This window comes from Salvia splendens, chromosome 7 (assembly GCF_004379255.2).
Source record: "Salvia splendens isolate huo1 chromosome 7, SspV2, whole genome shotgun sequence".
NCBI lineage: Eukaryota > Viridiplantae > Streptophyta > Magnoliopsida > Lamiales > Lamiaceae > Salvia > Salvia splendens.
Genome location: NC_056038.1, coordinates 8,777,948 through 8,789,556, shown reverse-complemented (window position 1 = coordinate 8,789,556; position 11,609 = coordinate 8,777,948). Strand labels below are relative to the sequence as shown.

General features: G+C 36.8%; 4 protein-coding genes across 5 annotated transcripts; 2 read left to right on the top strand and 2 right to left on the bottom strand.

Annotated features, from left to right (window-relative positions):
- The first annotated feature begins 2,234 nt into the window (after nucleotides 1-2,234).
- On the top strand, nucleotides 2,235-3,667 carry LOC121742277 (transcription factor MYB48-like). 2 transcript variants are annotated; one of them, XM_042135374.1, is made up of 3 exons: nucleotides 2,235-2,668; nucleotides 2,788-2,917; nucleotides 2,983-3,667. In XM_042135374.1, exons 1-3 carry the CDS (start codon nucleotides 2,545-2,547, stop codon nucleotides 3,398-3,400), a joined length of 672 nt encoding a protein of 223 aa, XP_041991308.1. In that variant the 5' UTR covers nucleotides 2,235-2,544; the 3' UTR covers nucleotides 3,401-3,667. The 2 variants fall into 2 exon arrangements, with proteins under 2 accessions (XP_041991308.1, XP_041991309.1); XM_042135375.1 differs by having other exon boundaries at nucleotides 2,238-2,697.
- Nucleotides 3,668-4,878: 1,211 nt separating this feature from the next.
- Nucleotides 4,879-6,737, bottom strand: LOC121810868 (40S ribosomal protein S15a-like). Its single transcript, XM_042211591.1, has 4 exons — nucleotides 6,652-6,737; nucleotides 5,626-5,776; nucleotides 5,383-5,543; nucleotides 4,879-5,208 (listed from the first exon to the last, which is right to left on the bottom strand). Exons 2-4 carry the CDS (start codon nucleotides 5,756-5,758, stop codon nucleotides 5,110-5,112), a joined length of 393 nt encoding a protein of 130 aa, XP_042067525.1. The 5' UTR covers nucleotides 5,759-5,776; nucleotides 6,652-6,737; the 3' UTR covers nucleotides 4,879-5,109.
- A 740-nt stretch (nucleotides 6,738-7,477) lies between these two features.
- On the top strand, nucleotides 7,478-9,862 carry LOC121740919 (very-long-chain (3R)-3-hydroxyacyl-CoA dehydratase 2). Its single transcript, XM_042133581.1, has 9 exons — nucleotides 7,478-7,604; nucleotides 7,683-7,768; nucleotides 7,869-7,916; nucleotides 8,007-8,095; nucleotides 8,359-8,412; nucleotides 9,122-9,189; nucleotides 9,270-9,319; nucleotides 9,431-9,519; nucleotides 9,620-9,862. Exons 1-9 carry the CDS (start codon nucleotides 7,546-7,548, stop codon nucleotides 9,722-9,724), a joined length of 648 nt encoding a protein of 215 aa, XP_041989515.1. The 5' UTR covers nucleotides 7,478-7,545; the 3' UTR covers nucleotides 9,725-9,862.
- Nucleotides 9,863-9,995: 133 nt separating this feature from the next.
- On the bottom strand, nucleotides 9,996-11,169 carry LOC121740918 (probable aquaporin TIP1-2). Its single transcript, XM_042133580.1, has 3 exons — nucleotides 10,909-11,169; nucleotides 10,576-10,826; nucleotides 9,996-10,505 (listed from the first exon to the last, which is right to left on the bottom strand). The coding sequence occupies exons 1-3, from the start codon at nucleotides 11,039-11,041 to the stop codon at nucleotides 10,131-10,133; spliced, it is 759 nt and encodes a 252-aa protein (XP_041989514.1). The 5' UTR covers nucleotides 11,042-11,169; the 3' UTR covers nucleotides 9,996-10,130.
- Nucleotides 11,170-11,609: the final 440 nt, after the last annotated feature.

Here is an 11,609-nt window from a genome sequence, read left to right as displayed (position 1 = left end):
TTATATGCCACTTTGGTTTGGCGATGAAATTGTTTGATGAGTTCATTCATGATGGTTTAAATTTACAAAATAGACTTCTAATCGAATAAATAAGGTAATATGGTATTACTTATATATTTATTAAGCGCTCAAATAAAAGTTAATTAATTTACCGGCGTGGGATATGGTGGTTGGTTCCGAAGTTGGGGCCGTAGGAGTATTATTAACTGTTACTACAGATGGGTATATTGTAATATTATTACTCAACGAAATATTTTGATGCTCAATATTAGAGAACGAATTTGTGAATATACTAATGATCATCAGATAATATGCACATATACGTTATATGTATAGCAGAGGGTAGTGATAAAATGCAAACTATATTATATAAACTCTAAACTTTTTAAGATAGTTTCAACACAACAACAACACAATGTCAACCCAGTGTAAAATTTCAAGATTTTGATATCAACACAATGTCAACACAATGTCAACCGTTGAAACCGTGTTGATATTTTTTGTTGATGTTATTTTGTCATCTGTTAACATTTTTTAACGATACAGATCATATTTTAGAATTTGTACAATATTTAGAGTTTACATATATATAATATGTATATAAGGCATTCTAGAAATTTCTGTTAGACTATAAATTATGAAAAAAAATCAATGTTTATATCATGAAAATCTATAGTGGATTCATCTTATTGGATGAATACATGGCCCAGACTTCGGACCCAAAAATGACAATATATTCGATTTTCTAATTTATACAATTTCTTAACAAATAAGTATATGGTTTGTAGTATATATTTTGAAAGTAGTATTCCTTTAGTTGGCCCAAGAATCAACGAAGAGACGAGAGCTCTTGACGGTAGGTTGACAGTCAAATCAGAATTCAAGAAAATGAGCGAGGGGGGTCTCTCCCTAATTTGATTAACCTTATTTTGTGCTTGATCGTGTTTTGGTCATGGTACCTTTCTCTAACGAGATACTCCTACTTACTATGGTTGAATAGAATGACATTCCACCCTCCATTTCATTCATTTTCTTAATATTTTTTTCGTAAGGAATCACAATTCCATTTGGAATCATCATTCCATTCCACATGGGAATAGTCATTCCTTCCATTTTGCTAAGGAATGACCATTCCATTCCATTTCATTCTCTTTCTTTTTATTTAGATTTTAACAAAATTATGAAACATATTATATTATATTATATTATATTTAAATTCAATATCACTTAATTTTATAATTTCTAAATTTTATAATAAAATAAATATTTTAAAATTTTTAATTATTAAAAAAATCCACACACTGCACACATTGTGCGCACACACTTCACACACTATGCACACTATACACACACTATACACACGCTATGCACTCTATACACACTACACACATTGCGCACACCACACATAATTTATACACACTATACAATTCCATTCCATTTGTATTCCTTACATTCACCAAGCACAAGAATGGAAAGGAATCCACATGCCATTCACATCTCCATTCCATTCCCTCTTTATTTCATTCCATCATACCAAGACGCTCCTAAGTGGTTTAAACATTGTGCGTCTCTCTTGGGTCTTGTACTCTCTCTACTAGCTTTTCTCCTTGAGGGTTTAGGACTCGATGTTTATGTTTCTGTGTAGGCTGTTTTGGCTATGATGTTGGGTAGTTTTTGCTTTGGCTGTGCTTTGTTGGACGTATTGTTGATCAATAATAACTTGATGCAACTACAAGCTTCAGCATGTGTTTTCTCTCATACAAAAATTCCTACAAATAACCTCTTGAAATGCTTTTTTTGGTCTAAAACTATTCGAATTTGTGACTCAGACTCTTAAGTAAACAACTATATTTGTGATGTTTTTAAGTTCGACTAAAAAATCTCTATGGAATTAAAATCTACGCTATATTTTAAGCTAATATTGTTAGGATCCAATTCTGATCGACGAAGAAATCATAATCATATTCATGATTATGCATAGTAATCATCAAGGGAGTCGCTTAAATCTCTTCATCACAGTCTGACTTCTCATACAATGTCCCTTTGTTCATTTGTCTTAAGCTAGATAATCCAAATTCAAGCATCCCAAGCAATTAATAGTACTCTTTTATGTGGAGTGGGAGTATAAAATAAGGTGAATAGTTGAGTCCCCATAAAACATGGCATAACATATGGTATATTTTTGTGGTTAAATAGTAGAGCATTGGATGGGAATGGGAGGAAGAGAATGAAACCGCGGGTGCAAATGCAAATGGAAGGCCACTTATGAATGTTACGTCAACATATCAACCACTTATCTAGAAGAAAAGCAAACAAAAACCCATCCACACCCACCACCTTTATATATATTGCCTTCCATAACCATCTTCACATATCACCCCACAATATAATTTACTATACACTCATCACTACCCCACTCTCACACCCACCACTACTAGTATTAATATAGTAGTACTACTACCATATATATATATATATATATATACACTCTCACATCGACAAACAATCAAGCTAGAGAAATCAAAGAGAAGAAGTAAAGAAAGGATGATGGGGAAAGAAGATGAGTCAATGAGAAAGGGGCCATGGACAGAAGAAGAGGACGTTCAGTTGGTGTTCTACGCGAACTTATTCGGGGACCGGCGCTGGGATTTCATAGCCCAAGTTTCAGGTTTGAAGGTGGCGGGAGACGCGAAATAGGTAGGCTTGTTTGGGGCATGGATTCCCTTCTTCCATCGCCCTTCGCTTAAACCCTTCTTTCTTTCTTTCTTTCTTTCTTTCCATTCCTAGGTCTCAAAAGAACCGGCAAGAGCTGCCGTCTCCGCTGGGTCAACTACCTCCACCCTGGCCTCAAGAGGGGCAAGATGACCCCCCACGAAGAGCGCCTCGTTCTCCAACTTCACTCCAAATGGGGAAACAGGTTAGCTTGTGATATGTTTACCTTCTCTAATCCGTCGTAGTGGCTAAACTGAATTTATCTGGTAGATGGTCGAGAATCGCCCGCAAAATACCTGGTCGCACTGACAACGAGATCAAGAACTACTGGCGCACCCACATGAGGAAGAAGGCTCAGGAACAGAAGAAGAAGAAGAAGTCCACCATTCCCCAATCTCCGACCTCCTCCCTCACTTCCTCCTCTTCCACCACAACCAAAGGCCCCAGCTTCTACGACACCGGTGGGATGGAGGACTTTGTCAGCAAGAAGCCGGCTGCTGAGGATGTCTACTCCATGGATGAGATATGGAAGGACATAGAGCAGAGCAGCAACTTGACAGCCCAACCAATCACAGTATGGGATTTCCCCACAAATGATCTCAAAGCTATGTGGTCCATTAATGAGGAAGAGAGCAAGATGCTCAACTACGATTCTTTCCCTTTTTACAATCACCATATGACTGGCTAACATTCATTTTTTAAGGTATAAATATAGTAATTAAGAAGATTTGTTGATATGTGTCGTTTTCAGGTATAAGCTGGCAGGTGCTAACTTTTTGTATAGGTTTAGGGCTCCAGCAGTTACTTATCATGTCGTTAATCACAGGTAGTTTGGTTTGAATGTTTCTAATAATAGACGAGAGAGCTAGCTTCTAATAACCTCTCTTAATTTGTACCTATCTGTCTAGCTACATGTTCTGATATAAATATGTATGCTTTATGTCTTGTTCAATGAGTTGGATGGTGTGCTTCATGATGGTAATCATAATTTAATGGAATCAAGAAGATACTTTTCCAACAGAGGAGCTGAGAAGATTCAAGTAATTCAAATATACAAAAAAGTCAAGGTAGACGGCTGTTTGTTGGGTGATTGTGAGCCATGGATAGAGCGCATCGCTATCATATTATTACACAGTCGAATTTAAATAATGATAAAGGTGCAATCCACAACAGATAATTCATATATAGTGCTATTCATGGGTTTGCTTTCACGCACTTTCTACTTCATTTTTTTAATCTTTCGTGTAATTCACTAGCCATCACACCATCTTTCCTCACCAATCTCAATTTCGTCGACACTAATTATATTCTTTAATTTATATATATATATACATACGTGTCTGCATGTTACAATTATAAAATGAGACGACGGGAATTTGGGCGAATATCCAATCCATACGGAATAAGATGCAAACGAATATTTATGGGATGTAGATGAATGTTGTACAGATCAGGTAATTTAAGCAGATTGCCCATCTCACCACCGCCATCCTATCCCAACATAGCTTAACAAATTTCATTTTTAAGCCTTCTTTACAATGCCACAGACACTATTTATTATTGGGAAATACATCCCAAACTACTCTTTTATTAGATAGGGATAGAGTATTACACAGAAACTCAAAGAAATTGATTTTAAGAATTAGCTTAGATAAAAAAGGATTCACATGAAAGCATTTTTTTACACATGATTTTGTTTACAATTTTGTTTAGTGTGTTAAATAGTGTAATAAAGTACACAAAAATAAAAATAAAAATAAAAATAAAAATAAAATAGAGCGTGAGTGATATTACAATTTTAGAAATATGTAAGTTTAATAGGACCTCCCAAATAAGCAATAGAATAAACTAATCCATAGTTTGCCAGTGGATCAGATTTTTAAGGATCAACATAGATGAATAAAAGTAGTAGCATATGGCTACATGCTTATCCATTGTTCGCTAAATAGTTTAAATTTTGAGATAAGCCCAAGCCCAAGCCCAAGCCCAAGCCCAAGCCCTGATAATTTCCATCGTTTGAACTAAGTTGACTTACTTCATAACCTATTAAAACATCGAGTTTCATAGCAATAGAAATACAAATAAGAATATGCAATCATATATTTTATCAATCATATATATCATGATAAAACCTCGGCATTTATAAAGCATAGAAGTTCTACCATGTTTTATGAATATAAAAAGTGGTTTTAGAAATGAGGCATTAACTCGCAAGACAAAACAATAGTCTCAGTTCACCAAAATTTATAACGACAACAATCCTTAATGTCTCAGTTCATGAAGCCAAAAAGAGCTGCACCTAAGCCATTGCAACCTTAACATAGAATTCACTACCAATAGAGAAGAAAAACGGGCCAGGCACGCAACTGTATGACGGCTACAGACATCATGGCCAGCTTAATAGAAGAAGCCCAGTACTTTACCTCCAACATTTTTCCTCCGAGCTTCCTCATGATCCATGATACCAGCAGAGGTAGTCAACACAATATAACCAAACTGCATCAAAAGTAATGAATAATGTTAAACCATTTTCCTAATCTTATTCACAGACAGATGAATGTTTGACAACTAGAACAGAACCAATACAAAATGATATTTTGTGCTTAATGCACTACTAATCTTAATAGTCTACGGCTATGATAAAGAAAAATTCAAGAAAACATTTTCTACCTGTCTTGACGGAAGGAGTCTAGCAGTCCAAGGCTCAATTTCTTTCACACCAACATCAAAACGAGGGCTAATAACACCACACTTGTTTAGCCTTCCGTTCAATTCAACCACAATCTTTCCAGACCTATGGTCATCAACAAACTCAAACTCGCCTATGTATCCTGAAATGACATACACATAAGGTTCAATGCATGCGATAGGAAATCATCCAAATAAAGACTGGTTCTGGGAAAATAGTTATACCATGCTTCTGCATGACCAAAAGAAACTTGACGATGACCTTTGATGAAGGCCTGATCATAACCTGACGTTTGCCCCTTTTTTCAGCATTGTACATGCTCTTGAGAGCATCATTCAGAACGCTGACTCTCACCATCTTGTGAAGCGGCCTTACCTGATTAAAGACAATGACAAAAATGAGTAGGCATAAAAATAATTTTATGATCCCAATTATAAGCACAGAATACTTGAGTTGACTAGGTGCAATGCATTGCAACATTCCAGATAAAAGTTCCTGCCAAACTAAATAGTTTTGCATAGAGGGTGCATCATGAATAAAAGTATACAGTAATCCGACATAAATATCTGCATATATACTTCACTGATCCAGCTAGAAATTGCATTCAACAGAATGCAACTAATGCACAGTTTCATATATTGAATATGTGCATCAACATATTAACTGACATAATTGTAATGAATTGCACTGTCGCATAATCTTCTGAAAATGAAAAAATCAAGCCTACAGCTGAAACTTTTATGTCTAGAGAGAAGACAAGATGCAAAAAACAAGTATGCTATCAAAAAACAATTGACACAATCATAAAACCAAACATATGATCAAGCTTTTGACAAATTCTGCCCAGCTTAGATATTTCAGATGTATCTCTAGACTGTAAAACATTCTCAACCAAGGACTCTACCCGGATACCATCGAGTATTGCAGACTATCATCTTAAAAAAAAGATAAACTTGGTCCCCCATTCTGTTTAAATCTTCGATTTAACCCATGATAATCGGAAGCGACATTGAACAGGAGTTAAACCTCGTAAAACATCCAAAAGAAACCAAAATTTGAAATACCGAATCTCTCCAAATATCGCACAACTACGATTACAATGATAAGCAGTTCATACCTTTACCCAAAACAAACGTATAAGTGAAAACAATAGATCCAACATTTAGGAACGAAAGATTAAATTCACCAACACAAAAAGTGAGCTGCGATAAAATTTAGCGCAATTAGCGATATAGATGACGAAGGATAACCTGGACAAGGAAGAGGAGGAAGAGGCCGCCGCTGCACCGGGCAAGATTATTTTCTTCTGTTGAGAGCAGTGTTGTTTTAGGATTAGGGTTTTGGCTTATAAATGAATTTCGCTGTCAAATTTTCTTTTCTTTTATATTTCAAGATTTACCAGAATACCCTTCATATGCTTAGGCCATACTTTTTCAAATTGGGATTGGAAAGGTAAGCACTAAAATTTTGTTAATATCAGTAGAAAATTAAATACAACTAGTAGTACACAAAAATATAAATGAATTATAAAACGCAGTTAATTTTTTTAATCATATACTCTATAAAATATGAAATCTATAATCCAGAATTGTTATTGAGAAAATAAATATAAAGTCAATTATATCATCCATATTTATTAACCCAAAATAATTAAGCCATTTATATCCTTTTATAGATAGGGATACGGAATAGGAAATCGCTTATTTGAGTACTCCTTGTTAAAAGCCTGGATATGTATAAATTACACTCCATATATTTTAATGTTTAAATTCGAAAAAGTCTGCACAAATTTTTGGAAGTCTAATCATTGGCAATTGATGTTTGAGGGAGTACTGGAGTAGTATGTTTCACCATATAAGTATAGTTCCATTTAAAAGTAGATTCAGATTATGATTTTATGCTAAAAATGACAACCATACTGGCCAAAAGAAATTCGATTGATGTATATTCATCCTCAAAGTTGAATTTGAGTTCAGCAACAAAATTTCCCTGTTGATGACAAATTTCATATGACAAAAATAAAAATCACGTATGTACACAAAAAATAGAGATTTTACCTAAAAAATTATAATAGAATGAAATAAATTATGTAGTTGAAACCAACCACACTGAGAGACACAGAATTCCATCTCCACACATTGGAAATGTCACTACTGCGGAGCGCATATCTCTTCTTCTACAATCTCGCCCAAGCATTGGGATGGTATGATTCCTTCCCCCTACTTTCTCATTTCTCAACCCTCATTAGCACACACACTGACCCTTATGTCTCAATTCACAGGGCTTTATCTCTGTTCAGAATTTTGAGCAACTTGTCTTCCTCCAAGTCAACCAATGGCGCCTTCTCTTCTGCCGGTCAACTAATCTGTAAGTGCCCACCAACAATTTTTTATTTTTATTTTTATTTTTGCAGATTGGGAGTAATTATTATGAGTTTCTGTTTTTGTTCTTGATTTTTGGTGTCAAGGCATTTTGCAAAGTCTTGCCTTCTTGGAAGTTATTCATGGGGCTGTTGGTGAGTTTCAGATTTGATGATATTGCTATTTTTAGTCACACCCAAGTTCCACACTTATCTAAATTTCGGTACTCTATTTTAATATTTGAGGAATTGTGCCGAGTGGTGTGTTGCTTCCTCTGATGCAATGGGGAGGAAGGACTCACTTTTTGTTTGCTATTGTTCGTCGAATTTCAGAGGTTTGGGCTCTCGACTTTATAATGTTGTTACTGCATTAAAGTCGCATATGTATCGATATAAACTGTGGAAAAAGTTTGAGCAATGCAGTAATATTAGGTTAAAACAGCCACAAACCGATGTATTTCCCTTTTAGTAGTACTCCCCCCGGCCCACCATAAGCGAAACGCTTCAATTTTGCACTTGTTCTGGAAAAACAATACTGGTAGTATAAAATAGTTAAAGTGGGGATAGAAAATGACAGGAATTTATTGTGCCGATGTAGGTGCAGGAACTACCGTCGGTTTTCATCACATTTGTTGCTTGGGGTGTATCTGAGGTGAGTTGGGAGTTCTATTGATTCCTCATTATGTTTATGTAAGTGAAAATGAACTCAAAATTAACATGAGATCAAGATATGAATAGCTCTTTATATGTCGGTAGTTCATCGTCTTGTTTTCTGTATGAAATTGCTAATGCACTATACATACTGCAAGCAATAGTCAAGATTTTTGATGAGTGAAATGAAAAAGGTGTAATGTCTGGTTTGATAAAGGTATAACAATTTCACGCACCGAATGAAAACACCAGATATCTTCTCCTACCTGCATGTAGTTCGCAGACTTATGACGTTGAGTTGATTTCCCTATCCCAGAAATACAAGCTAATGTCATATTCTATGTTGAAGTTAGTCATGGAGCTGTGAGTAATATAAGCATAAATCTACTTCAGCCTTTATCTTATTTATATGCATTCGTTTCTGTTTACTCATCTCACTGTTTCAATCACAAAAATCTAGCATGATTAGTATTTTGCTGAACTTCAAATGAATAGAGAAAAAGGTTGCAGATTTCCGTTTCTGGTTGGCCTCACAAACTCAACCGTGTGCATTTTACGAGCCTGGTTCTAGAAGTTATGATACTTCTGTTTTGTGGTCAAGGAAAATTTATCTGATTAATAGTCCAAATCACGTTATGTCCTCCATTATCTTTCTTGATGGTCATTTATGCTGCATATATAAGGCATTTACATCACGTCTCCTGATGTAGGTGATCAGGTACTCACATTATGCACTCTACTGCATCGGCAGTTCACCAAAATGGATCACTTTAATCAGGTACATGTTCTGATTAGCTTTTTGCAGGTTGAGGAAATATAGTCCCCCATTTATTTGATTGTAAATCTTTGCTTTGTTAGGTACAATGCATTCATAGTCTTGTACCCTATTGGAGTTTTTCCTGGTGAAAGTAAGCTTATCAGCTACTTAGTTCTCATTCTAAACATTCAATAATAGTATATGTATTTAATGTTGTGGTTTCACATATCTGGTCTAAAATGAGAGCCCATGGTTGCTGCAGTGTGGCTTATGTACCAAGCGCTTCCCTTCATAAAGAAGGAAAATCTATATGCATATAGCCATCCATTCAGCTACTACAACTTCGTGCTGGTACGTCTCACTTCCTCAAAAAGAAGATTACTTCATAGATAGTATAGTTTCTTTACCTGAACCAGCCTACTCAAAACTCATGATTGAACTCTTTGTGCAGCTTCTTCTTTTCTGCTATCCATTTTTGTGGTTGAAACTTTACCTTCACTTATTCAAGCAACGTCGATCCAAACTTGGAAAACAAGAAAAGAAGAAGCGAAGCTGAGAATAGATCATTATTAATCAATCTGCTGCCTCAAAAAAGGTAGCGTTAGTGTTTATTTCCTCTTGCTTATCCTGACACTCAAACAGAGTGAACAAATAGATCGTTATAAATCCATTTGAATTTGTTGTTCTTAGTCCATTTAGGATATCACTAGTATATCATTTGAATTTGTTGTTCTAAATCATGTCATTGAAGAAAATTTTAGAAAACATAATCCCCACTGGAGATTATTTTGCATTCACCCTTGATCACACATGATGATTGAATAAACAAGGAAAAAACTCGAGAATTGATTCCGAAGAAATAAGACAAGTGATAGCATACATGATAATACAAGACAGTTGGAGGAAAATGGAAACAACAGACACTGCACAAAGGGAAAAAAAAAGGAAAGAGAAGAAATAAATTAGTAATCTGTGGTAGGGAGCTGGTCATGGGGGCTCTGGTTGATGAAGAGGAGCTCATAGACAAGAGCAGCGATGGCGGCGCCAGCCAAGGGGCCGAGCCAGTACACCCAGTGGCTGTTCCAGGTCCAGCTTACGACAGCCGGGCCAAACGAGACTGCCGGGTTCATGGAGGCGCCGTCGAATGCGCCTCCAGCAAGGATGTTGGCGCCCACAATGAGACCGATGGCGATGGGGGCAATGGTCCCAATGTCGCCCTTCTTGGGGTCCACCGCGGTTGCATACACGGTGTACACGAGGCCGAAGGTCATCACTATCTCGAAGATCACGGCGTTCCACTCCGACACGCCGGATGAGAGCGCGAAAGCCGATGTCTCCTGCATTCATATGACCAACGATCAGAATCAGATCGATGAATCAATTACAAATAGTGAATAATGTGCTCACCAATCCACCGGTGGCGAAGTTGAGGAGCAAGCATGCGACGACGGATCCGAGCAATTGGGCGATCCAGTAGACGAGGCCACGGAAGAGGGAGATGTGGCCGCCGATGAAGGCACCAAAGGTGACGGCAGGGTTGACGTGGCCGCCGGAGATGTTGGCGCCGACGGAGACCGCGACGAAGAGGGCGAAGGCGTGGGCTATGGAGGCGGAGATGAGGCCGGCCGGGGTGGCTGCTCCGCCGTCTGTGAGTTTGGCTGTTGAGGGAAGGAAATTGAATAAGCAAAATTAGGTGGTGATGATGCATGAATATAGTATTATACTAAATGGGATTAGTACCGAAAGCCATGCCGGAGCCTTGGCCGGCGAAGACGAAGATGAGCATGGAAATGAACTCAGCAATGGCGGCCTTGATGCCGTCGGGCTGGCTGGCCTCAGCCAGAGATCCGAGAGTGATTCTAGCCAGCGGCATTGTCTGACGCTGATCTGATGCTTTGCTGTGCTTCTAAATTATGGTTTTGTGGTATGTGATATGTGCATCCACTCTATTTATATATGCTCACTCTGTAAAACACCGCCTCCAATTTCTTCTCATCTTGCCACGTGTCATTTTCGTGGAGTGTAGTGATACTCCACATAAATGACTTTTATCAATTTTTTTTTCAAAAATGAAAATATTCATTTAAACATCAATATTACAAAGTAGATAAAAAATATTTATTCTTTCATTTTTATACCATAGTTCACAAACAAGAATATGTTACTAAAAAAAAATACTCCATGTCTAATTGTGAATTGCTCTTTTAATATTGTGGATTTGGTCTGAATATGGTTGGTCGCGAATTTAATCGTGAACTTACCGAGTAAAAGAAAAAATAATAGCATAAGCCAAAAGTTTAGCCTAACTAGAGAAAAGTTTAGTTAAATATTAAACACATATTTAATCATTAATTATCCCCAATATACTAGGCTTTATTTATTGAGTGCCCTAAAAAACCATCACAATTTTAGCCGATCAGTTAATTGCTTGGTCAATCTCC